Source organism: Narcine bancroftii, chromosome 5, assembly GCF_036971445.1.
Source record: "Narcine bancroftii isolate sNarBan1 chromosome 5, sNarBan1.hap1, whole genome shotgun sequence".
Lineage (NCBI taxonomy): Eukaryota > Metazoa > Chordata > Chondrichthyes > Torpediniformes > Narcinidae > Narcine > Narcine bancroftii.
The window spans coordinates 114,164,836-114,190,958 of NC_091473.1; the positions used below are offsets into that span (position 1 = coordinate 114,164,836).

Sequence of the window (26,123 nt, forward strand, 5' to 3'; positions counted from 1 at the left end):
AACTTACCATGAATATAGCAATAAAATAGGTTCACGGGTTTGAAGAGAAAATAGTATTTGTCATGCATGAACAAAAAATACTGCAAACATTTTCACTTTGGCAAGAAAAATAAAAGAGCTGAATATTATTTAAAGGGTGAAAAACTACAGCATGCTGTAGTGCAGAGGGACTTGGCAGTGCTTGTGCATGAATCGCAAAAAGTTAGGTTGCAGATGCAGCAGGTTATTAAGAAGGCAAATGGAATGTTGGCCTTCATCGCTAGAGGAATTGAATTCAGGAGTAGGGAGGTAATGTTGCAACTGTATAAGGTACTGGAGATACCGCACCTGGAGTACTGTGTCCAGTTCTGGTCTCCATATTTGAGGAAGGATATACTGGCTTTGGAGACGGTCCAGAGGAGGTTTACTCGGTTGATCCCTGGGATGAAGAGGTTGATTTATGATGAAAGATTAAATTGTCTAGGATTGTATTTGCTCGAGTTCAGAAGAATGAGAGGAGATCTTATAGAAACATATAGGATTATGAAGGGTATGGATAGGATAGATGTAGGAAGGTTTTTTGAGCTGGCCGGGGAAACTAAAATGAGAGGACACAGTCTCAAGATTCGGGGGAGTAGATTTAGGACAGAGATGAGGAAAAATAGTTTTTCCCAGAGAGTAGTGAATGTTTGGAATTCTCTAACCAAGGAAGTGGTTGAGGCTGCCTCATTAAAATTCGGTTAGATAAATTTTTACATGATAGAGGAATTAGGGGATATGAGGAGAAGGCAGGTAGGTGGAGTTAGGTCATAAATTAGATCAGCCATGATCGTATTGAATGGCAGAGCAGGCTTGATGGGCCATTTTTGGCCTACTCCTGTTCCTACTTCCTATGTTCCTATGTAACATTATAACATCATGCAATCTCAAACCCATCATCAACACTTAAAGGCTAAGACATATTAGAATGATATTGTGTGGAATAAGTGGTTAACCATGATTAAATACCTCACTTCATAGGTGTGATAGTACAGATTCTATCACCAATGTGTATATGTACAGATTGTAGTGTAGGATGACTGTGATTGGCTGAGAGCGTAGCCACGCCTACTGGCAGGTCTTAAAGGGTTGCTCCTTGCCAGACCAGGTCATTCTGGACCGGTCGACCTACATGTGATACGCTCCAGTCCTCTAGTTAATAAAAGCCTTTGATTCTTTCGACGCGCTCTATAATTGGGAAGTGGTGCAGGATGCTGGTTGTTGGTGGGGAGAATGGAGTAAGGGAAGAGAAGAAGTAAAACAGAGAAGAAGTGAGAAAAATATTGAAAAGGAAAAACACAGAAAATGAGACAGATTTGCTCTTAAAACTTTCATGAACACAGGATGCCTCGAGCCCATTTGAGACAACAGTACTTTCTGAAGTGTTGTTATTTATCATCACATGTGAAGTGCAAAAGCCAATTTATGCTCAATAAGCTCCCATGTCTTTTTAACGATGTTGATTAAGAGATAAATATTTGCCTGGGGACCTTCTCCTCAAAAATCACTGAGGCAATTTAGATAAACCACAATTATTAATATGTTTCATATTATTGTACATTTTATGATTCACATCATCTTCAGGACCGTGCATTCACATTGCACATAATGTGAAAATACAATAAATACAAAAATGAATATTGTGAGCATATTTAAACATATTTAAACAAAATGGCTGAGTTACTGAATACACAGTCTCTCAGTCACAAATACTCAGAAACTGCAGATGCACATAATATTGTTTGGGGATTATGTCACTTTGAGGAAAATAACATTGCCATATACATCTTGTCTTTACTCCTCTGGGAAGTAGATGCTGTCGGTGAAGAACCCTTTGAGAGTTATTGCAGTATATCTGGTAAATGGTACACAGTATACTGTAATATCTTGGAGGTGGAGTGTGTGGATGCTTCAGTCAATGGAAAAAGGAGTCAATCATGTTTTTCTTTTCTTACTGTTGAACTTCTTGCTGATTCCAGGAAGTTGATGGTTAAGATTTCAGAAATAGCAATGATGTTGGACAGCATAATTAATATGTTCATTTATTTGACCTACCTTGGACAATGATGCATAAAGGGATATACAGCATTGTTTTTTTGAGGTGCAATGAAAAGAGCTGAATATTGTGCAATCAGCCAGCATCATTCCATCTCATTTTTGATTGAAAACTGTTAAAGCCACCATTCCCAAAGGAAATTCTGTCCTTCATGATGAATAAGATCATGGAGGAAAGGTTACCTATGATTAGGTTTATCATTCCAGAGGTGGCAATAATGAACTCTATCCCTGGGTTGAGGGATAAATATTTGTCCATGTATTTGCTAGTGTACCCATACACCAAAATAACACTGCACAATTTTCAGGTCAATGTTAGAGGGTAAAATAATGTAAATTTTACATTTTGTCGGAAAGACAGAACTTCAAGACTGTGCTATACTGGAGGAGTCACATAATGGAGTACTGGTCGGTTGGGTAAAACCAGCTCTCTCCAAAAAAGAAGAAAAAAAGTTAAGAAAAGACAAAGTTCAATAAATATAAAATATAAGAAAGAAAAGATAAAGTTGCAGAGAAGTGAAAGAAAATGGCACCTAAGAAGGAAAAAGTAAAAACAACGGGGGAAAAAGAAGAAGACACCGGAAAAGAAAGGAGAAGGCCTTACCTGCAGAAAGGAACAGGGAGCCGAGGTGGAGAAGAGCTCCTGATCTCCGAGGTTGGTGTTGGCCCTGCGGAGTCGCGACACCCCGACCAGTGGGCTGCAAAAATGGCTCTCTGAGCCAAACAAAAGTGCGCAACTGCGCAAGCATGAGGAGTTGCGCATGAGCAGTGCGCAATCTAAGGTAAAGGAAAACACCGACGGGAGGGGGGCTCAGCTGAGGAGTGGGCAACCACGACACGACCAGCTGAGGGACGCCCGACATCAGGGCTCTCAGCTGGAAGATGTGAAAAGTGGCAGGAGAGGGAGTGAAGTACCAGGTGGGAAAGAAAGTCAATGGGGTGAAAGGAAAGAGGAGCAGCAGGAGGAGGCTCGATAGATGAGCAGCTCAAAAGAAGAGGACCAACAGCAAGAGGCCAAGCAAGAAGACACCCGACAAAGTGAGACAAGCTACTCATCAGAAAAATTAGAAGAGACACAGATACGAAGAAGAAAAGAAGACACAAACACAGGTACAGACACAGAAGAAGAAGACCAAGATCTTCACAGAGAAATAGAAGGTAAAACAGATGCATAGAATATAGATAAAGCTTTTTTTGAAGAACAAATGAGAGCATTAAAAGAATGGCTGTCATTAGAATTTAGTGCAATTAAAAGAAAAATGAAAAGAACAGAAGATAAAATGCAACGATTAGAACTAATCATGACAGAAATAGGGAAAAGATTAGAAAATGTGGAAGAATGAGAAATGACTGTAGAAATGGAAGTAAACGACTTAGAAGAAAATTGGAAGAAAGTGATAAAAAAATTAAAGAGACACAAGAGTTGGGGTATGTTGGAAAATTATAGTAGGCGAAACAACATAAAAATAGTGGGCCTAAAGAAAAATGAAGAAAGCACAGATATGAAGGAATTTATAAAAGAATGGATCCCGAAGGTCCTGGGAACAACAGAAATGCAGGAATGAATCAAAATAGAAAGGGTACAAAGACACTAGCTCTGAAACCATAGACACATCAAAAACGAAGATCCATTTTAGTAAAATTTTTGAGATATACAAAAAGAGAAAATATACTGGAGTGAGCAAGGAATAAAATTAGAGAAGAAAATAAGCCATTGGAATACAAGGGTCAAAAATTTTTTTTTTACCGAGACATAAGTTTTGAACTCTTAAAGAAGACGAAGGAGTTTAATACAGCAAAATCGATCCTATAGAAAAAGGTTATAAATTCATGTTAAGACATCCAGTTGTGCTTAAAATATTTATCACCGGGGAGCAAAACAGACTGTTCTCGGATCCGGAGAAAGCACAAGAATTTGCAGAACGCTTGCAGGACAGAAGGAGAGATGAAGAGATGTAATAAGAATGAAGAACGCCGATAAAGATATATAAATAATGTATATGTAAAAGAAGGGAAGGAAGGAAGAAAGGTGGATAAAAATCGGAGAACTTTGTTATATGTGTAAAGAAAAAGTGTTTTCTGGAGAGGTTGAGGGGAGGGGAGAGAATAACTGTCACTGGGAAATCAGTTGACGCTTGCAAGCTGACTCACAATCCAAATGGAAAGGGGAGTTGCGGTTGCCCGGCAAGGGATAAGGGGAAACTCAGAGGTTGGGGGGACATTTGGAGTTATAAATATCTTGCATAAACTTTTGATCCTCCTTATTAGGTGCATATATATTTGCTCAATATATATGCACCTAATGAGGAGGATCAAAAGTTTATGCAAGATACTTTTTTGAAGATTGTAGATACACAAGGAAATATATTGATAGGAGGGGATTTTAACCTTAATTTAGATCCAATGTTGGATAAAATTGGACAAAAGACTAGTAAAAATAATAAAGTGGCCAAATTTATGGTTAAATTAATGCAGGAAATGAAACTTCTGGATATATGGAGGTGGCAGCACCCAAGAGAGAAGGAATACTCATATTATTCAAGTAGACATAAAACATTTTGTTGTCAGCCCATATTCAAGGGAGAGTTAGGAAAACTGAATATAAAGCTAGATTCTTTGGCTTGGCTTCGCGGACGAAGATTTATGGAGGGGGTAAAAAGTCCACGTCAGCTGCAGGCTCGTTTGTGGCTGACAAGTCCGATGCGGGACAGGCAGACACGGTTGCAGCGGTTGCAGGGGAAAATTGGTTGGTTGGGGTTGGGTGTTGGGTTTTTCCTCCTTTGCCTTTTGTCAGTGAGGTGGGCTCTGTGGTCTTCTTCAAAGGAGGTTGCTGCCCGCCAAACTGTGAGGCGCCAAGATGCACGGTTTGAGGCGTTATCAGCCCACTGGCGGTGGTCAATGTGGCAGGCACCAAGAGATTTCTTTAGGCAGTCCTTGTACCTTTTCTTTGGTGCACCTCTGTCACGGTGGCCAGTGGAGAGCTCGCCATATAACACGATCTTGGGAAGGCGATGGTCCTCCATTCTGGAGACGTGACCCATCCAGCACAGCTGGATCTTCAGCAGCGTGGACTCGATGCTGTCGACCTCTGCCATCTCGAGCACCTCGACGCTAGGGATGAAAGCGCTCCAATGGATGTTGAGGATGGAGCGGAGACAACGCTGGTGGAAGCGTTCTAGGAGCCGTAGGTGGTGCCGGTAGAGGACCCATGATTCGGAGCCGAACAGGAGTGTGGGTATGACAACGGCTCTGTATACGCTTATCTTTGTGAGGTTTTTCAGTTGGTTGTTTTTCCAGACTCTTTTGTGTAGTCTTCCAAAGGCGCTATTTGCCTTGGCGAGTCTGTTGTCTATCTCATTGTCGATCCTTGCATCTGATGAAATGGTGCAGCCGAGATAGGTAAACTGGTTGACCGTTTTGAGTTTTGTGTGCCCGATGGAGATGTGGGGGGGCTGGTAGTCATGGTAGAAAGCTAGATTACTATCTGATCATTCACCCTTGTTATTAGCAATAGAACTGGAGGAGATCCAACCAAGAACAAATAGATGGAGGTTAAACTCCATGCTACTTAAAAGGCAGGAATTTAGAGAGTTTATTGAACATCAAATTAAAACATATTTTGAAATAAATACGAAATCAGTGAAAGACAAATTTATATTATGGAACGCAATGAAAGCCTTCATTGGAGGGCAGATAATAAGTTATGTAACTAAGATGAAAAAGGACTACATTTGGGAAATAGAGCAGTTGGAAAGGGAGATATTAAGTACAGAAAAGGAACTAGCAAAAAGGGATGATATAACAAAAAGGAGAGAATTGGCAGACAAAAAAATAAAATACAAAACATTACAAACATACAAGGTGGAAAACATAATGGAAATAAACCAAAAGTATTACGAACTAGGAGAAAAAAAACACATAAAATATTAGCCTGGCAACTTAAAACAGAACAAGCTAAAAGAACTGTATTGGCATCAAGGAAAAAGGACAAACAAATTACATATAATCCAATAGAGATTAATGAGAACTTTAAGGAATTTTATGACCAATTATACCACACTGAGAACGAGGGGAAAGATGACAAAATAGAAGAGTTTTTAGCTAAAATTGAACTGCTGTAATTGCAAGAAGAGGAACAAAACAAATTGATAAAACCATTTGAAATAGAGGAAGTGCAGGATATATTAAAAAGGCTGCCAAACAATAAAACGCCTGGAGAGGATGGATTCCCAATAGAATTCTATAAAACATTTAAAAAGTTATTAATTCCTCTTCTCCTGGAAGTAATGAATCAGATAGAAGAAACACAAAACTTGCCAGATTTATGTAAGACAGTAATAATTACAGTAATACCAAAGACGGAGAAGGATCCAGAAACACCAGCATCATATAGACCAATATCTCTACGTAATTCAGATTATAAGATAATAGCGAAATTATTAGCATACAGTTTGGCCGATTGTGTACCAAAAATAGTAAAACAAGATCAAACTGGATTTATTAAGAAAAGACGAAGAGCGGATAATGTCTGTAAACTTATTAATCTAATTCATGCAGTTCAAAGAAATAAGAAGCTAACAGTGGCTGTTGCTTTAGACGCAGAAAAAGTCTTTGACAGAGTGGAATGGATATATTTATTTAAAGTATTACAGAGGTTCAATCTACCTGAAAAATATATTAATTGGATTAAAGCATTATATAATGGACCATTGGCGAAGGTAACAGTAAATGGATATATATCGAGCCAATTTAAATTAAGTAGGTCAACTAGACAGGGATGTCCATTATCCCCTTCATTGTTTGCTTTAGCAATAGAACCATTGGCAGAACTGAAAAGAACAGAAAATAAAATAAAAGGGATAAAGGAGAAAGAGTATAAAATCAGTTTATTTGCAGATGACATCATAGTATACTTAACAGAACCAGAAATATCAATAAAAGAATTAAATAAGAAATTGAAGGAGTATGGAGAAATATCGGGGTACAAGATCAATGCAAATAAAAGTGAAGTGATGCCAATGAGTAACGTGGATTTTACAGAATTTAAAAAAGAATCACCATTTAAATGGCAAACACAACCAATCTGATACCTAGGTATTAGGTTAGATATTAACTTAAGCCACCTGTACAAACTAAATTATCAACCACTAATAAAGAAATTGCAGGAAAACTTAGAACATTGGAAAGAATTACTGCTATCCTTGATAGGGAGGGTAAATTGCATTAAAATGAATGTCTTCCCAAGGATACAATACTTATTTCAATCATTGCCAATTCCCTTAACAGAGAAATTCTTAAATGAACTAAAGAGAATAATAAGGAAATTCTTGTGGAAAGGGGGGAAAACCGAGGATAGCGTTAGATAAATTAACAGAGAGGTACAACAAAGGTGGTTTGCAGTTATCAAACTTAAAAAATTATAGAGCAGCACAAATAAGGTATTTATCAGATTTTTACCAGACAAGGGAAAAACCAGACTGGACTAAGATAGAACTAGATAAAATAGGGGAGAAGGTACCAGAACATATACTTTATAAGTGGGATGAAAAGCTGGTGCAAAATAAAAGCTCACCAGTATTGCATCATTTACTTAATATATGGAAGAAGATCCACTTAGAAAGGAAAAAAAATGAATTACCAAATACCAAAATTGTTATTGACACCAAACCCACTAATCCCTTTTACAATAGATAACCTTTCCTTTAGAGAATGGGAGAGAAAAGGAATCAAAAGAATAGAAAATTGTTTTTTGGGAAATAATTTATTAACATTTGAACAATGAAGTACAAATATGGAATAACTCATGGTACAATGTTTGCATATCATCAACCGAAAGCTTATTTAAAGGATAAATTGGGAAACAGACTAAGATTACCAGAAGGAAGAAGCTTTGAATATGTGATTACAGACAAAATGATAATTAAAAGATTTATAACCAACATGTACATTAAGCTGCAAGATAAGGAAAATGATGAAATAAGCTATAAACCCAAACAAAAGTGGGAAAAAGATTGAAACAGAAAGATAAAAAGTGAAACATGGGCAAAGTTATGTTCTGGAACTATGAAGAATATAATAAATACAAGGTTATGCATGATACAGTATAATTGGTTACACAGTTTATATATCACGCCCCAAAAGTTTAAAAAAAAATGGGATCCAACATTATCAGATAGATGTTTTTGCTGTAAGAAGGAAATGGGAACAACAGTACATGAAATTTGGGTATGTAAAGAAGTGAAAATGTTTTGGGGAGATCTAAATCAGATATTAAATAAAATCAGAAAAAATAACATATCAAAAAATCCAGAGATCTTTCTTCTAAGTAATACAAGAAGTAAGGAATTAGGCCTCAAAATGGATAAAGCGCAAAAAAGATTTATTATGATAGCCTTAGCTGTAGCAAAAAAATGTATAATGTCAACTTGGAAAATGGAAGAAAGCAATGGTACATGGAAATGAATAAATGTATTCCATTGGAAAAAACAACATATAATTTAAAAAATAAAGTCACATTATTTGAACAAATTTGGGAACCATACATGGAACATAACAGAGAGGGCTTGCCTTGGACCTCCACTCCCTAAAATGATAAGAAGACAAAATGACTTGATCCAGTGTGTAAAAGTAAATGAGACATTGTTCTTGTTTATTTTTCATTGTGTGATGACATTGTTTAATAGTTTTATTGTATTGTATATGCTGAACGTTTAATGGGTTTGGAGGGGGGTGGGAAGGGGGGAGGGAAGGTAGGGGGGGAAAAAAGGGAGAAAATGCCACTGTGTATATTTAATGAGAAACATTTGTATATATTTTGGTTGATATGGTTCACAGTGTGAAAAATTAAAAAATTATAAAAAAAATAAAAAGACTGTGCCATACTTTCCAAGAATGCATTGAAATAGAGGCTCTTCTGTATCCTTAACTTCTTCTTTCTTTTCTTCTTCTTCTCTTCTTTGGCTTGGCTTCGCGGACGAAGATTTATGGAGGGGGTAAAAAGTCCACGTCAGCTGCAGGCTCGTTTGTGGCTGACCAGTCCGATGCGGGACAGGCAGACACGATTGCAGCGGTTGCAAGGGAAAATTGGTTGGTTGGGGTTGGGTGTTAGGTTTTTCCTCCTTTGCCTTTTGTCAGTGAGGTGGGCTCTGCGGTCTTCTTCAAAGGAGGCTGCTGCCCGCCAAACTGTGAGGCGCCAAGATGCACGGTTTGAGGCGTTATCAGCCCACTGGCGGTGGTCAATGTGGCAGGCACCAAGAGATTTCTTTAGGCAGTCCTTGTACCTTTTCTTTGGTGCACCTCTGTCACGGTGGCCAGTGGAGAGCTCGCCATATAATACGATCTTGGGAAGGCGATGGTCCTCCATTCTGGAGACGTGACCCATCCAGCGCAGCTGGATCTTCAGCAGCGTGGACTCGATGCTGTCGACCTCTGCCATCTCGAGTACCTCGACTACTTGTTAGTTAACTGTACAGCCATATACTATGTTACTATAGTAAAACCTCAAGAAACTAGCAAAATATCGAGGAAAATAGATACTTTAAAAATTTAAAAAAAAATAAACAGAGGTTTAAAATGATAGTCAAGTCACCTTTGTTTGTCGTTCATACCATGCATTGCACAGTAAAGACAAGGTAGCATTTCTCCAGGACCACGGAGCAGATGTTCTCTGAAGTAACACATAAATGTTTGATGAAAATGGGAGAATATATTCAGCCAGCAGGATGCCTTGGTTGTGCTTTACTTGTAGCAGCTGTTTGAATACGAATACAGTTGTGTTTGAATAAAATGGCGTCACCCAGGAGGAAGTGGTGGTCGATGCCGCTCGCCACTGAGGTAGTAACTCTGTTAAAGTGTCTCCTTATCCCTACTTAGTAAGAGTCTTTATCTTTTTATTAGTATCTTATGAAGTGCAGTAGTAAGGGTTTATCTGTGAATATGGAGAAAGGGGGAATTTGTTATGATGTTATTTTTCATCTTTTGGGTGGCTCCATGGAGAGAGAGGAACCTACAGATGCAGCAACAATGTTTTCAAAGAAGGTTACTGAAAATAAGGCAAAATGCTTGCTTTATATACTGTAAGTTCTATACTGTGCTTTCATGGAATAAATTTCACATTGTACTATCACATAAAATTAATTCATTTTTATTACCTCTCATTCCTTTAGTTTGCAAAGAGAAACCATAATACAAAGGCAAACAACGTCTTGAGACCTTTTTCGATTTGAAATAAAATCTAAGGGTGATGAAAACTTTTTTTTGCCATTGTTATTGCACTGTGGACTGTTCCTTCAGATCTATGGGGATCATTGGTATAGCATCACTAGATACTGCTTGGGCCTGCCACTGTATGAAATGGGATGTAATGGCTCATCCACTTGTATTCCCTGGATTGCCTTTCTCCCTCCTGCTTTACTGAAATCTACTTGATAATGACTGCTCTTGGATACATGCTTTTCATCTTATTAATGTGGGGAGAACTTTGAAACTCCAATACTGTTTTTTATATTTGAATCCAGTCAGTGAAAGCAGCATGAGATTATTACGGCTGACCTTCACCAAGATCTAACAACTAAAATACAAATGTTAAATGATCAGATTAGCTATAAGCATTTAAAAGTCATCCATTATTATCCTGATATTTTACATCTATTTCTTAAAAAATGATAAGCAGAAGGGGGAACATCAAACCCATTATTGTACAAAAAGCTGAAGTTGTATTTTGTGTCAATAACTACATTTGATATATGTCAGTTTCATCAAAATCAACACCCAAAATTGAATATCACATTCATTATGAAGCTGGAAATATATTTCTAATATTAATACTGTATGATATTGATATAATGAAACTGTAAACAATTACTGGACAGTCTTATAGAGTGGCATAAATTTCACTGATAGTGAAATTTTCTGAGCAGAGAAAAAGCATGGCATACTCTTGAGGACAATAGCAACTGATTCAAATAGAAATGTCTGAGGGAAAAAAAATAGCATGAACTTTAGGCACAATGATATGATCAAAAGTGGAATTAAAATAAAAACTAAGAGTTATTGCTGAATTAGAAATGCTTCCAAAATTTAAAAGATCAGGGTCTAAATCAGCAACAAACAATGGCAAGTGTTGGAAAATCATAATATTTAAATGATCTCATCTGTTGATAGCAAAAAGTAGTGTAGCAACTTTGTGCAATTATTGGGATGATATCAGCCAGACAGCATTAACTTCACCATTCATTGATCAGGCACATCAAAATTCATTTGTAAGGTTCATGTGCAATGCAACTGAGGTGCTGAGGTCTTGATGAGGGAGGTGCAAAGCAACACATATTAATTGTAGTTCTGCAGGCTGAAAAGCTCCAGTACAATTTCGACAAAGCTTCCTAACTTTGGAATTTAAACTGTAGCAATACCAACAGGAAGAATGGCTGACTGCATTTACTTTATTGGTTAGGAGGCTTCGTCAATGTTTTGCAGTACGTGATATAAATGCCCTCCATAATGTTTGGGCCAAAGACACTTTTTTCATTTATTGCCCATGTGCTCCACAGTTTTAAATTTGTAATCAAACAATTCACATGTAACTAAAGTGCATATTCCAGTTTTATTCATGGTTATTTGTATACATTTTGGGTTGACCATGTAGAAATTAAAGCACTTTTTATATATAGGGCACCATAATGTTTGGGACATTTGGCTTCACAGGTGTTTGTGAGTACTTGAATATGTTTAATTGCTTTATTGGTGCAGGTATAAGAGATGTAGGCTTGATTCTAAGCTTTAAATCACCTTTGGAGTCTGTAGCTGCCATTTTTCAACATGTGAACCAGATTTGAGCCAATGAAAGTCAAAGAAGCCATTATGAGGCTGAAAAACAAGAATAAAACAGAATGAGACATCGCCTAAACCTTAGGATTACCAAAATAAATATTTTAAACATGATTAAGAAAAAAAGAACATAGTGATGAGCTCAGTAATCACAAAGGGACTGGTATTCTAAGGAAGATCTTCACTGCTGATGCAGAAGAATTCTCATTGTAATGAGGTAAAATCCTCTTCAGGAGGCAGATGTGGATATATCAGTGTCTACTGTCCACAGAAGACTTCATGAACAGAAATACAGAGGCTCCACTGCAAGATGGAAACCATGGCAAAGTTGTTATGCTTGGACTTTGGGTTCTTCCTTTTCACCTCCACACTTTGCTCTTGCAAACACTCCGATACAGATTAATCTTGGTCTCATCCATCCAGAATTGTGCAGGCTCTTTTAAATAATGGCAAACTGTAATCTGGCCAGCCTTTCTGTAGCTAATTAGTGATTTGTATCTTGCAGTATAGCTTCTGTATTTCTTTTCATGAAGTTTTCAACAGACAGTAGTCATTAACATATTCACACTTGCCCTCTGAAGAGTTTCTGATCTGTTGGATATACGTTTGGGAATTTTTCTTCATTATGCTGAGAATTCTTCCGTCATCAGCAGTGGAGATCTTCCTTGGAATAACCAGTCCCTTTGTAATTACTGAGCTCACCAGTACGCTCTTTCTACTTACTTAATGATGTTCCAAACTGTTGATTTTGGTAATCTTAAGATTTGGGCAATGCGTCTCAGTGTTTAATTCTTGTTTATCAGCCTCCACAAATTTATAACTGTTTTTCTAAACATTATGAAGGGCACTGTATTTCAGGAATTAGTCATGCCTGAGAACATGTTAAATGCAGGCTCTGGGCTCTGAGAAATAGAACAGCAATGTCAATGGGGGTGTAGGCAACTTGGTCTTCTGGGGCATTTGTTTCTTCAAAGGGCCTGTGTTCACAACATTATTGTCTAATTATTGTCTAAATTCTTTTAATTGATAAGTGGAAAGAGTTAAGCTTAGTTTAACAGCAAAAAACAGATGCTTACTTACGATAGGAAAGGGAAACCAATCTAAAATATTGTTTGCTCAGTCAGCAGGGATCTTATGCAGTCTCAGACTTCAGTAGTTAGGACAGGCTACAATCAAGAGAAAGCGTCTGGTAATTCAGCAAAATCCCCCTGATGCACAACTACAAGTGAGGGGAGTTAAACAAGGAAGTTTGCAGATGCTGGGGTTGAGTGCATATACAAATGGATTGGAGAAACTCAGATGGTCATGCAGCATCCACAAGAAGCAAAGGCTAACCAATGTTTTGGGCCTGAGCCCTTCGCAATGTATGAGCAAAAAAAAAAACAGGCAGGCGCATGAATAAAAATAAATTTGGGAGAGGGAGAAGAGGAAGGGAAGAAGGTGGAAGAATGAATAAATGAGTAAATTGTTTAATCGTCACTGAGACAGGAGGTAACTGAGCTGCAACCAAGTACGTGAACTCGTCATCCATGGGAAATCAGTTCACATGGCATTATTGGCAGAATGGTCTTAAGAATAACACAGATTTGGCTTGCAGGAAGTTGTGATAGAATTATTTCAGCAATAACATTATGATTGAAATAACCTCTAAATTAATGCTCAAATAAAGGCCTTTTCTCTACAGAATAAGAAATTGTAGCCTATTTTCATTAACTATAAAAAAAACCTAGCGAGGATCTCTGTATTGCTGGTGGTAATTACTAGCCAGTTGTAAACATAGAGGGTGAGTTCTGTACAACCTTCTTGTAAGGAAGGCCAATTCATAATTGCTTAAATGCTTACATATTACACCTGAAATTATGCTTCTAATCTATACACTAACATTAGCTTGTTTCTTAATCACTTATGAAGTATTTGCCAAGAAACTGCTTGACACCTCGAAAAAAGTCAACGTCAAATGTGGGCCACGAGATGATTCTTCAGGCCACTGACCTGAGAAGATTTAAGCTTTTGAAAAGACCTTGCAGACCTGAGGAATTTCCTATTCAAGACCTTAATTTTACGGATTAGGTTGGGTCGAGAGCAAGCTCCATAAAAGAGCTGAAGCAAGAGAAGTTTTGCAGGGAGAGAAAATCATGGAGAAGAGGGTAGTCAAAGTCTAATGAAGGAGGAGGATAGGGTGATCAGGCAAGCAGAAGACTCCACGGTCTTTGAATCATTAAGTGTTAGATGCCCCTGACTGATGGTCTTTAGCAATTTCTTTATATTTTGATTACGACTCTCTTGTGTGTTATGTCTCTGTGTTACATGGGAGGCCTCTTAAATAACTTTGATATGCAAGGTTCAAATAACAGGATATATTTTACTTACTGATGTCTTCCACCATCTCAGGAAACTGTTCACACACACGCCTATACCATATACAGAGGCCCCACAGTGGTGCACTACAGTTACTACAGTGAGAAGGGCTCATTCTTTTGGGGTTACAAAATAGTTCACATTATCCTGACTATATAACATCCCTCCTTCTCAAGATAAAGAAAAATTTAATGTTCTTTATCACTTTCTTTCTCATGCAACTTAAGTAACTGAACTTGTACACTAGTTTAATTACACAACTATTTTGAAATAGTTCTTATCGATATCGCACTGGCGGCAGAATGTTGCTTCACCATCTTGGGGATTTGGGTGCGACCGTTGGGCTCTGTGTTGCTGGTCTACGTGTAGGTGATGTAGCTTGTTGTGCTTCACCTGACAACTGCGTGTTGATGTTTCGGTATTAGTGGTTGTGGTCTCTTCACTTGATTCCCCACTTGATATTGGTGTTGCAGGCTTTGCTGGTATTAAAGCTTTCTGCTTCATCACATCTTGTGTCAGCCGGATGTGAATTCTGTTCCTCCTCAGCTGATTGCCAGAGTCTGTCTCGACAATGTATGATCTTGGTGTCTCAGCTTCTCTGATGACCTTTGCTGTGGTCCATGTTTTCAACATAGGCTCTTGAATATCCATATGCTGGCCTCTGAAAAGTTCTGGCAATGTTTGTACATGTTTGTTATAATGGTGGCATCCTTCTTCTTGCAAGTCAGCCAGTCTTCTTCTGGTTTCCTCCTGGTCTTCTGGAGGGTGTATTTTGCTTGTCAGAGTTGTTTTATATCTCCTACCATTTAGAAGTTCTGCTGAGGATTTCATGTCAGCCCTTAAAGGTGTTGCTTATAATGATAGAAGAGCTAGATATGGGTCTTCTTTTGTTTCACAACACTTAACTAGTGTGCGTTTCATAGTTTGCCCTTGCCTTTCAATGAACCCATGACCTTTGGGGTAGTATGGGGATGATGTAGTGATAACAAACCCATACTCTGCAGCCAGCTTTCTGAATTCTTGTGATGTGAACTGTGTTCTATTGTCACAAATTATTTGCTCAGGTATTCCTTGTTCAGCAAGGAGTGCTCTCTTTTCTGAGGTGATAGCTGACGCTTTTGATGAATGGAATCGTAGAGTAGTAACAGGCTACTATGAAATACCAGTCTTGATTCTCCCACTGTGTGCCATGGCCTGGCAGGTACTTCTGTTGAAATTATTCCCTCTTTTTGTTCTGTATTTTTGGCATATTTGACATGTAGCCTCCATAATTTCAATGTCTTTGTATATACCAGTCAAGTACATGGCTGACTTCACTCTGAGTTTGCATTTCTCCAGTCCCATGTGACCTTCATGTATTTTCTGGAGAATCTCTTTCTGCATTGTTTCAGTCTTGATCCAGCCAGCAGAACTCAATTCTCCAACGATATGTCGTCTCTGATAGACCAATACTGACATATTGAAGGATGTATTTGCTTTATCCTCTCTGGCCATCCTTTTATTACTTGTTGAGAAAGCATTTGCAACACATCGTTTTTACTGGTTTCTTCTTTGATCTGGCTTAATTTATTACTGGTCACACTGACGAGATGCTGTATCTTGATCCCCATGTCTTCCATTTCATATTTTTCATTTGGGGAAAGACATGACAAGGTATCAGCAAGCACCATCTCTTTGCCTAGTATGTATTTTAAGTCAAAATCATAGCATTGTAGTCATACAAGTAATCTCTGCAATCTAGCTGGTGTTTAGGTTCTTTCTCTGGATGTGTTCTAGTGGGTGATGATCACTTTCCACTATAATCTTTCTTCCATACAGAAACTTGTGAAACTTTTTGCATCCATATAAAACCACCAACAGCTCTCTTTCAATATTGGCATATCTGGTCTCCGTTATTGTTAATGCTTTAGAGGCAAAAGCTATTGGTTTTCCTTCTTGTACTAATGCTGCACCAAGGCATCTACTTGCAAAGTGAGAGCTTCTTCTTTATCATAATATCTCAACTCCACTTTTCTGCATATTATATTTTTGAGCTGGTCAAAACTTCTCTGATGTGATGGTGACCACTGAATTTCAGCAACTCTCTAATGTTTGCTGTGTAGTCTGACATATGTGGTATGAAGGAACTCATTTTTGAACCAACCCAAGGAAACTTCTGAGTTCCTTTTTGTCCTTTGAGTGCTCCACCTTGGCATTGGCTTTAACCTTCTCTGGGCTTGGCTTTATCCCATCAGGAGTGTACACCATTCTGAAGAATTGGCATTCCTTCTCCTTTATAATGCATTTGTCTGCATTAATTTTAATTCCAGCTCCTCTTGTTCTCTCCATGGACTTGTGTAGATGAAGATCATGAGCTTTTCAATCTCTGCCAAAAACCTGGATGTTGTCTGCGATGCCAACAGCACCTTTACACCCTCTGTAGGTCTCATCAATCTTCTGCTGGAACATGACCTTGCTCACCTTTAGGCCAAAATGTAGTCACAGGAATTTGTAGTGGCCAAATGGAGTATTGAACATTGTTAGCAGTGTTGATTCCTCATCTAGTTTCATAATCCAATATCCATTTTTAGCATTTAGCTTGCTAAATATTTTGGATCATGTTAGTTCCGCTATGATGTCTTCTAGTGACGGTGTTGGATAATGACCCCTTTTTATTGCTTGATTTAAGTATTTTTGTGTCCAGGCTTATTCTCAAGCAGCCATTTGGTTTTTTTTTGACCACTATGGAATTTACCCAGTCAGTCAGCTCAGTCCCTTTGGCTATGACCTGCATCCTTTCCATGTCCTTTAGTTCTTTCTCCACTGCTTCTTAAGCTCTAGTGGTACTTTCCTTGGAGCAGGGACTACGGGTTTGGAGCTTGGATCTATGGCGATGTGATATTCAAAGCATCCAACTGAATCAGCAAAGCATTCCAGGTGCATACTCACGAGCTCGGCCTTATTTGTGACTGGAGGTCGGTCCTGTTGATCCTTTTGGATATATTCTTCACCTGGATCTCATAATTGACAAAGATCAATTTCAACTCCGGGCAACCATCCAGACCTAGAGTTGCTAGTTTGTCTGCATCTACCTCGTAGAACATACAGAGGATGTTTTTTCCCTTATGGCAGCCATTGATCTTAGCTCTCCCTAGCTGCTTGATCGTGGGTCCACCATAGGCCATGAATGTGACATTTGCTGTTTCCAATGGACTGTTTCTTGGATACCCTTTTATAGTTCTCTGGGAACATCTGGCACTAGAGTCTGAGTGGAAGGACGTTGCTTTGTGATCTAGTATCCAGTTTCACTTTTAGGTTAAATATTGTAGGCTTGTTCTGGATTGTTCTCTGAATTTGTGTTCTTGCTTGCAACTTGCTTCCTTCTTTCATCTCACCCAACATCGCATGAAGGTGTATGGATTCTATGTCCGGTATCTGGGTGTTGTTGTTTCCTTTTATGTGGTGGATCTACTTCTTGTCTTTTTTCTTCACTGGTATTACTGTTTTCTTCAGACCAGACTTGCACATCTTTGCCCAGTGGTTTGCTTTACTACAGGCACATCATTCAGAACCATATGCAGAGCATTTGTTTCGGTCATCGAAGGGGTGTTGTCTGCCACACTTTCTGCACGTCATGGGGGTTGGCACTTTTCTGATTGTGTTCTTCATAGCATCAACCTTTCCTTCTCTTTGCTCTGGGTGGGTCTGCATAGATGGAGATTTCATTTACATCCTCGTGGCTTCAAAGGCTCTAGCTTTGTCTGTAGCTTCGTCCAGCTTCAAGCTATCCTCCCCTATAAGAGACTTTTGCACTTTGGGATAGTCACATCCCCATACTAGTTGATCAACTAATCTTTCCTCCATATCCTTAAACCTGCATTTTGCAGCAACAATTTTTAGTCTACTGAGGAAGTTATCAACAGTTTCATCAGTCTCTTGCATTAAGCCTTGAAATTCATAGTGTTTCATTCTATGATTAGACCTGGGTTCAAAGTGAGAGCAAACGTTGCAAATATCTGCTCTGGATCATTTTTCTCCACTTCTGTAAGCTCCCAACTATTAAATAAGTCAAAGCCTTGCTCCCCTGTCCAGAGAAGTATATAACTGACCTTCTCCTCCGCTGATGCATTTTTAAAATAGCTCTTGAATGCTAAATTTCACTTCTGCTGAAACTTTTAAAATAATTCTACAATGTCTTCAGCCTCCCAGTCCATCACTAGGTGAACTGCTGTTGCTCCAGCCATTTTTTTTCATTAATACTTTTTCTCTTATTTCCCTTCGTATTTCAGTGTCTTACAATCAATTTTATGGCTTTATTCTTGTCTTATACTGCTGCCACCAAATTATGCCTCTTGGGTTACTTGGAAAACTTCTTAAATAACTTAGAGATGTAAGATTCAAATAATAGAAGAGACTTTACTTACTGATGCCTTCCACCATCTCAGGAAACTGTTCACACACACTCACACGTACTGTGGTGCACTACGGTTACAAAATAGTTCACAATTATCCTGACTATATAACATTGTGTATGTCCCCCAATAGTGATATTATCAAGGTAAGGGAAGGCTCTTTGCTGTTTTCCTCCTCTAACTAACTTGTCCATAGGTCACTGAAGGTGGCTACCCCATTTATGACTCCAAATATAATCCTACAAAATTGGTAATAAATGTCCATTGGTTTTAAAAGCCATATACTTCTTATCTAACTCCTTCAGTGACACGGTGATAGGCACTTATCAGGTCAAAGGTAGAGAACACACTATATTTTGCAAGATCGTTCACCATTTTGTCAATTCTCGGCAAGGGATAAGCATCCAATTCCGTGTATTGATTGATGGTCTGTGAATAAGCCACACATATTTGCTTTTTGTGTCACCACGAACACTTGGGCTCGCCATGGTGATATACACGTCTCAATTATGCCTTCTGCAAGTAATTAGTGAATTTCCTCTGCAATGAAGCCCTGATCATCTTTGCTAAAGCGTCTTGATTTGGCAGCAATTGGTTTACAGCTTGGTGATAATTTTGAAAAAAGGGATGGCTCTTCTATTTTTGGTGTTGTCGATGCACAGTAATGATCAGCACTAGACACAATTAGCTCAGTCAAGGGTCCTCCATATTCAAATTTCACACTCGGATGCTGACGCTGGAAATCTTGGCCACATATTAAGTCAGAATATAGGTCCTTCAATCCACCAAGTCTTGTGGCAGCATACAACTGACTATTAAGATTAAGAATTAGGTCAACAAAAACATATCCTTGGGAACTAGCATTTAAAATTTCCTGAGCCATAGTCATGTCTTTACTGGATGGGAGGACCTTTAGTTTTAGTTCCTGTATGACTTTTTCGCTAATTTAACTATCATTTCTGCATGAATCCAACAGAGCACTTAACCTTTTACCTTTCACAGTTACAAAGGTTACGGCTTGAGCGAGTCCCTGTGGCGCATTAGTAAGTGCCAGTACCTGAGAATTGACCACTGTTGCCGCTGAGCTTGATGAGGCCTTGGATTTGCACACCCAGGCATAATGTCCCTTCTTGGCACATTTATAAAAAGTAGCCTCAGGTGCTGGACAGTTATCCCGTGAATGGTAAGAGAAACCACAGAAGAACATTTCAATTTTGTATTATAAGTGGCAGCCACAGCTGGTTTTTCAAGAGCAACTGGAGGTTTCAGGCAGCCCTGCTTAAGAATCCTTTTCACATACCTGTGGTACCTGCGATGGTTCAAGCTGTATGGGCATCATTATTGCGTTGAGCTACATCTAATGCAGTGGTTTGGTTACAAGCATCTGTAAGTCCAGTGTTTTGTTTTCTAAGAGACGCTGGCATATTGCAGGTGAGGCAATATCAGCGATGAACGCGTTACACATTGCCTCATTTCCACACCGCTCTGCACTATGATCTCGAAAATGACAGTTTCTCTTTAATTTTTTCAACTCCCTGAAGAAATCATCTAATGATTCTCCTGGCTTCTGCTGCCCAGTAGCAGAAGTAATTGGGTCTCCACGCCATCTCCATGCTTGATAATTAAGTTAAGTAAATTGTTGTGAGAATGAAAAACTTGGTGCCTGCCCTACTCAATTTAATTATTCTTTTTCTTTGGCTTGGCTTCGCGGACGAAGATTTATGGAGGGGGTAAAAAGTCCACGTCAGCTGCAGGCTCGTTTGTGGCTGACAAGTCCGATGCGGGACAGGCAGACACGATTGCAGCGGTTGCAGGGGAAAATTGGTGGGTTGGGGTTGGGTGTTGGGTTTTTCCTCCTTTGCCTTTTGTCAGTGAGGTAGGCTCTGCGGTCTTCTTCAAAGGAGGTTGCTGCCCGCCAAACTGTGAGGCGCCAAGATGCACGGTTTGAGGCGATATCAGCCCACTGGCGGTGGTCAATGTGGCAGGCACCAAGAGATTTCTTTAGGCAGTCCTTGTACCTTTTCTTTGGTGCACCTCTGTCACGGTGGCCAGTGGAGAGCTCGCCATATAACACGATCTTGGGAAGGCGATGGTCCTCCATTCTGGAGACGTGACCCATCCAGCGCAGCTGGATCTTCAGCAGCGTGGACTCGATGCTGTCGACCTCTGCCATCTCGAGTACTTCGACGTTAGGGATGTAATTTAATTATACAGCTACAGTTAGAAGTTAAAAGAAAAGCGCGAGGCAGCAGCTAGAAGCTGATTGGAGGAAAAAGAACAATTAAGAATAATTTTGTAATATTACAAGGGTTAAGTGAAATTCATGTGGAGAATTTCCAATGGGTGCAGATCAAAAGTGTAACTCTGAAAGGATTAGAGGTGCTGACGTGCTTTCTTAATATGATGGGTGCAGGACAGGTCCTCTGAGATAGTGACCACCAGGAATTTAAAGTTGCTGGCCCTCTCTTCTTCTGATCCATCAATGATTACTGGATTTTATACTTTTGGTTTTCCTTTCCTGAAGTCTACACTCAACCCCTTGGTCTTGCTAACATTGAGTGAGAGGTTGTTTTTAGAACACCATTCAGCCAGGTTTTCAATCTCCCTCCTGTAGGCTGACTCTTGCCCCTTTTTATAGTCCACTACCAGCAAGCTTGTATGTGGTGTTGTTGTACAGTCACACAGTCATAGGAGTAGAGCGAGGAGAGTAAGGCCGAAGTATGCATCCCTCTGGTGCTCTGATACTGATGGAGATTGTGGAGGAGATGTTCTTGCCAATCCTCACAGATTGGGATCTGGAGGTGAGCAAATGCATAATCCGTTTGCACAATGAGGTTCTGAGGCCCAAGTCTTCGAGTTTGCTGATTAATTTTGAGGGGATGATGGTGTTGAAAGCTGAACCATAGTCAATACTGATGTATGCATCTTTCTTATCCAGGTGTTCCCGAGGTTTGTGAAGAGCCAGTGAGATGACATCTGCCATGCACTTGTTGCTGCAGTAGGCTAATTAGAACAGATACATGTTGTCACTGATGCAGGAGCACTTCACTGTGGATATGTGCATTAATCAATAGTCATTTAGGCAGGTTGCCACACTCTTCTTGGGCACCAATACAATTGAAGCCTGTTTGAAACAAGCAGGTACTACACCTTGCCAGAGAGAGAGGTTGAAGAAATTTGTGAATACACTAGCCAGTTGGTCAGCACAGGTTTTCCTACTTTGCCAGGTACTTCGTCTGGACCATTTCTTTGGATTCACTCTCCTGATGGAAGTGCACACTTCATCTTTGAAGACTGACAATAGAGGATCGTCAGGGGACATGGGGATGCACAATGGTTCCTCCTTGTTCTGATAGTCAAATTGGCAAAGAAGGCATTGAGCTCATCTGGAAGAGAAGCTTTGTTGTCCCAAATTGCATTAGATTTGTTTTTGTATAGGGTTGTGTCATTTAGACCCTGTCACAGCTGTTGGGTATCTTTTCTTTCCAATCTCATCCAGAGCCCCCACTTTGGCTGTGTGATAGCTTTCCATAGGTCATACCTGCTCTTTATCTCTGGAAATAAAATGCCTTTGATTTGGCTCTCAGCAGATTTCACAAGTTCATTGATCATCCAGAGCTTCAGGTTGGGAAAACTCTGAACATTTGTCCACAGCTGTTTTAATAAAGTCCCAGAGGAAACCCATTCAGGTCATGGGGAGAACGTACAAACTCCTTACAGACAGTGCCGTATTCGAATCCGGGAAGCTAGGACTATAATAGCATTGTGCTAAATGCTACGCTAACTGTGTTGCCCTTTTTTCAAATAAAAACAAATTGGTAAGATAATCAATGTCATCTCAGCCATCAGTTTGGGTATAAAATATTTGATTGTCCCACGGATTTCAATTTGTGATTTTCTTGCAACTGATTTTGGAAGTAGGAATCAAGTAGATGACAAAGGTACCCCTAGGAAATATGCAATATGTGTTTTGCTTAAATTTCTTATGTGAAGTGCACACCATGAACCCTACATCACTAAAACCAGGTCTTTAACTAATGATACTTTAATTGCCCAGTCAAAGTTGTTCAGCAAATTAGCATAAAGTTTTCTCACATTATATTTCTGTGAAGCAAAGTGCAACACGGATACTTCTAAATTCACAAATCTGAGGGCTTTCATCCTTCATCTTCTCCCCCTGCTCTGATGCATTTATCTTCCACACCTCCTCCTCTTTCTCACTCCACTCTCTGCATTCCTCACCCATCACCTTAACTTTGCCTTCTCCTCCAAAAAGGATCCACCCACTTATTGCAGCTCAATAGATAAGTTGCATCAAAATGTCAGCTTGGACCAGATTCTTGCCTCTGTCAATGAGGGCGTGGGGGGGGGGGGGGGGGGCGAAATCAAAGCCCATCAATGTTCAAGCCCCACGTAAGCATACAGTCAGGCAGTTCTTCAGGTGGCTGGTGCAGCTTGAATTTCTGACTTGAAATTCATGATGATTTTCACTATTATTTTAATTCAGATTTTTTGAAATGCCCTGAAAAGAACTGGTCTGAAATAAATGATGCCAACTTTGTCTTCACAATGCCTAACTCAGCTTCACTGCATTATCTGAATACATGCATAATAACTTGCAAGCTGAGTGAATTAGGCAGCAAATGTGAAGAGAAGATCTTTCCATTTGAGAGCTTGCAATAGGTCTGTGATAGCCTAGACTGCATTTGGTCTCGATCATATAGAGAAGGCCCACGTCAGGTTGGAGGAAATGCTTGTGAAACTGTGCCTCTCCTGAAGTCCTCCTTAAGTTCATGGAATGGAGGTGAGAGTGGTGGTGAAGGGATAGATGTTGCACCACGGGTAAGTATTTGGTAAGAGTGAACAGGGAGTCATGTTCAGAAAGGGGTGTGGGAGTAGAAAATGTGACTGGTGGTGAGATTATATGCAGCAGGGGAAAATGTGGACAACCAAGTGCAGGTTAGGAGACCATTTTGCTGAACACCTATCACAATGTCCACTAATGGGCATCTGGGGTTCGCAACTGCAAGCCATTTCAACTCTCATTCCCACACTGACATGTTGGAACTTAGCCTCCATTGCCATGATCAGGCCAAACACAAATTGGAGGAATAGCAGGCCATGTTCTGCCTGAATAGTCGACTACCCCATTTGGAGGGAGGGGCTTGATTATGTTTTTTTTTCCTTTTCAAGAAATTAGATAAAGATGCGCTGAACCAACAAATGTAAACATAAATCATATTAAACAAGATGAAGTATTTTTTTCTGAGAAGTAAAATTTCCTCTTTTTATAAGGTAATTTTATTTATCTTACTTGAAAAAGTTATTTTTGTCTCATTTTCAATATTACATTTAGATAAGCTATGAAGAATGTGTAAATTCAATCCTAAACTCAATGTTTTAGATAAGATAGGAAAAGAATTATGGATATATTTTTATCTTCATTCTATGTATTTTATCTATTTTATGTCATTTATTAGATGGTTATGTGCCTACGTTCTCTATTAAACAATAAAAATATTTTAAAAAGAACAATAAATTCTCCAATTTCAGGTAATGTTTTTGGTAGCATTTTCTCTCCTTCTGATCCACCCAGGTCCTCTCTCACACACCTTTCTTTCCAAGTGTCCTGATGCAGGGTCTCAATCTGAAACATTGACTATCTCTTTCCATCCCCAGATGCTGCTTGACCTGCTGAGTACCTCCAGCAGTTTGTTTTTTTTCCTCCAGATTCTAGCATTTGCAGTCTCTTTGTTTCTCTGTGCATAATAGGATTCTTTTTTAAAGAATGAACACCGCCTGTCCACTAACTAGCAGCCATATTCTACTCATTAAAATGAATGTGCTTTATTTTCAAACCCTTCATAAGGTGAGGATTCCAACTTGTATCCAGCATCGTTCCTTTATTATTGGAGCCTTTTTTTTTAAACCAATGACATTGCTACTAACCTTGAACTGGAGTTTAGTAATAGGACAAAAAAGAGGATTACATTGAAATGAATAAACCTAAATGAAGTTCAATTATCTCCCATCTCTGGTTCTGTTCATAATCTGTTGCTTGTCAACTTGCAGGCCACAAATGAATCCTACATCATCTTATCTCTTCTGTCAATCAGGCCTTAGACCCTTATGCCTCGAATCACACCATCAAATGGAAGCAATTTGCATAATATTGCCTGTGAAGGCTGAGGGATCAACAGGGGTCAGAGTCTAACATCACCAGTGCAGTCTATCTCCTTAGCTAATTTGGCCCTAACTGATCTTTCTCTGTCATTATGTTTGTAATATTTGATGGCAAAAAAGGAGTGAGATTGTAGAGACTGATGTGTTTAACTAGAGACTAATCCAAGTACTCTGTTAAGGGCCGAGGAATGAGACATCTTAATTATCCCTTTCTGATGAGCTCTGAGACATAGTAGACATATCTTGTAAGAAATGAGCAAGATATATAAAATAAAACAGACAATAAAGGGTCTTCTGAAGCTTATCTTTCTGTTCCTACTCCCCTCGTCGACACTGTGCCAATTATTAGATCTGTGACACCAACTAAATTTGGTCTGATTTCATTGTTATTAATATTGCCGAAAGTTTGATCCCAAACACCACAATAAATGCTGAAGCACATAAGATGACTGTTTGCAATGCCACTGATGACCTATGCAGACATAAGGTTGGTGAGCACAAACTTGGATTTTTAATCAAAGGTTTTGGATATCATGTTTAAGTCAATGTTCAGAATGCCCACCATCATCTCTTGTGCTGTATACAATATTAAATTAAGAGATGGGTGAACTATGTCCAAGATGTAAACTGGATTTGTAGCTTTTGGTGCTCATTTTTTTAGGTGTTAGGAATCCAATTGACTAGTTCGTGTGTTAAAGGATACTTTATCTTCCATGTCCCTTCTCAGCAAAACTACCCTGGTGCATTTTTCTTTTCAGATATGCCATAACAGAAACAAGACAAACAGTAATTGTTGAGTGAAACAAGAAAGTCTACCGACTCTGTGATTAGATTTTAATACACAACAGTGGTGTAAAAACTCAGCAGGTAGGAAGCAAAGATAGGTAAACTTAAATATATATTATTAAATTATTTCGGGTCTGAGCCCTTCATCAAGGAATGAGCAAAAGCAGGCAGGTGCCTGAATAAAGAGATGGGAGGAGGAGGAAGAAAGATGGGGCAAGGGGAGGAGCACAGGCCAACAGGCAAGAGGTCATATGTGGATATGGGTGAGAAGGCAGAAGAGAAAAACACTGGGAAGTGATGGTGAAGGGATAGCTCTCTGAATGGAGGGAAGGGGTGGGGAGCTAGAGGAAATGAGACAGAGGGATAGGGAAAGAAAGACAGGTGTGGGGCCTAAGAGTAACCGAAGAATTTGATGTTGATACCATTTGGTTGGAGAGAGCCCTGACAAAATATAGTGCCTGTTGTTCTTCTACTTTGCAGGTGGCCTCTGTTTGGCACTGCATGAGC

The 26,123-nt window shown here is 39.3% G+C and overlaps 1 protein-coding gene across 13 annotated transcripts in view; it reads right to left on the reverse strand.

Moving 5' to 3' along the window:
* The window catches only part of LOC138763888 (ERI1 exoribonuclease 3-like), a 453,927-nt gene that overhangs the window by 173,148 nt on the left and 254,656 nt on the right, over positions 1-26,123 (reverse strand). Inside the window, exon 8 of one of the 13 annotated variants that reach the window (XM_069938830.1) lies at positions 11,656-11,937. The exons of the other annotated variants lie outside the window; for them this stretch is intronic. Coding sequence (XP_069794931.1) covers positions 11,930-11,937 — 8 coding nt within the window. The 3' untranslated portion in view covers positions 11,656-11,929. Of the gene's footprint in view, positions 1-11,655; positions 11,938-26,123 lie in introns of those variants that run through there. 13 annotated transcript variants of the gene reach the window in all.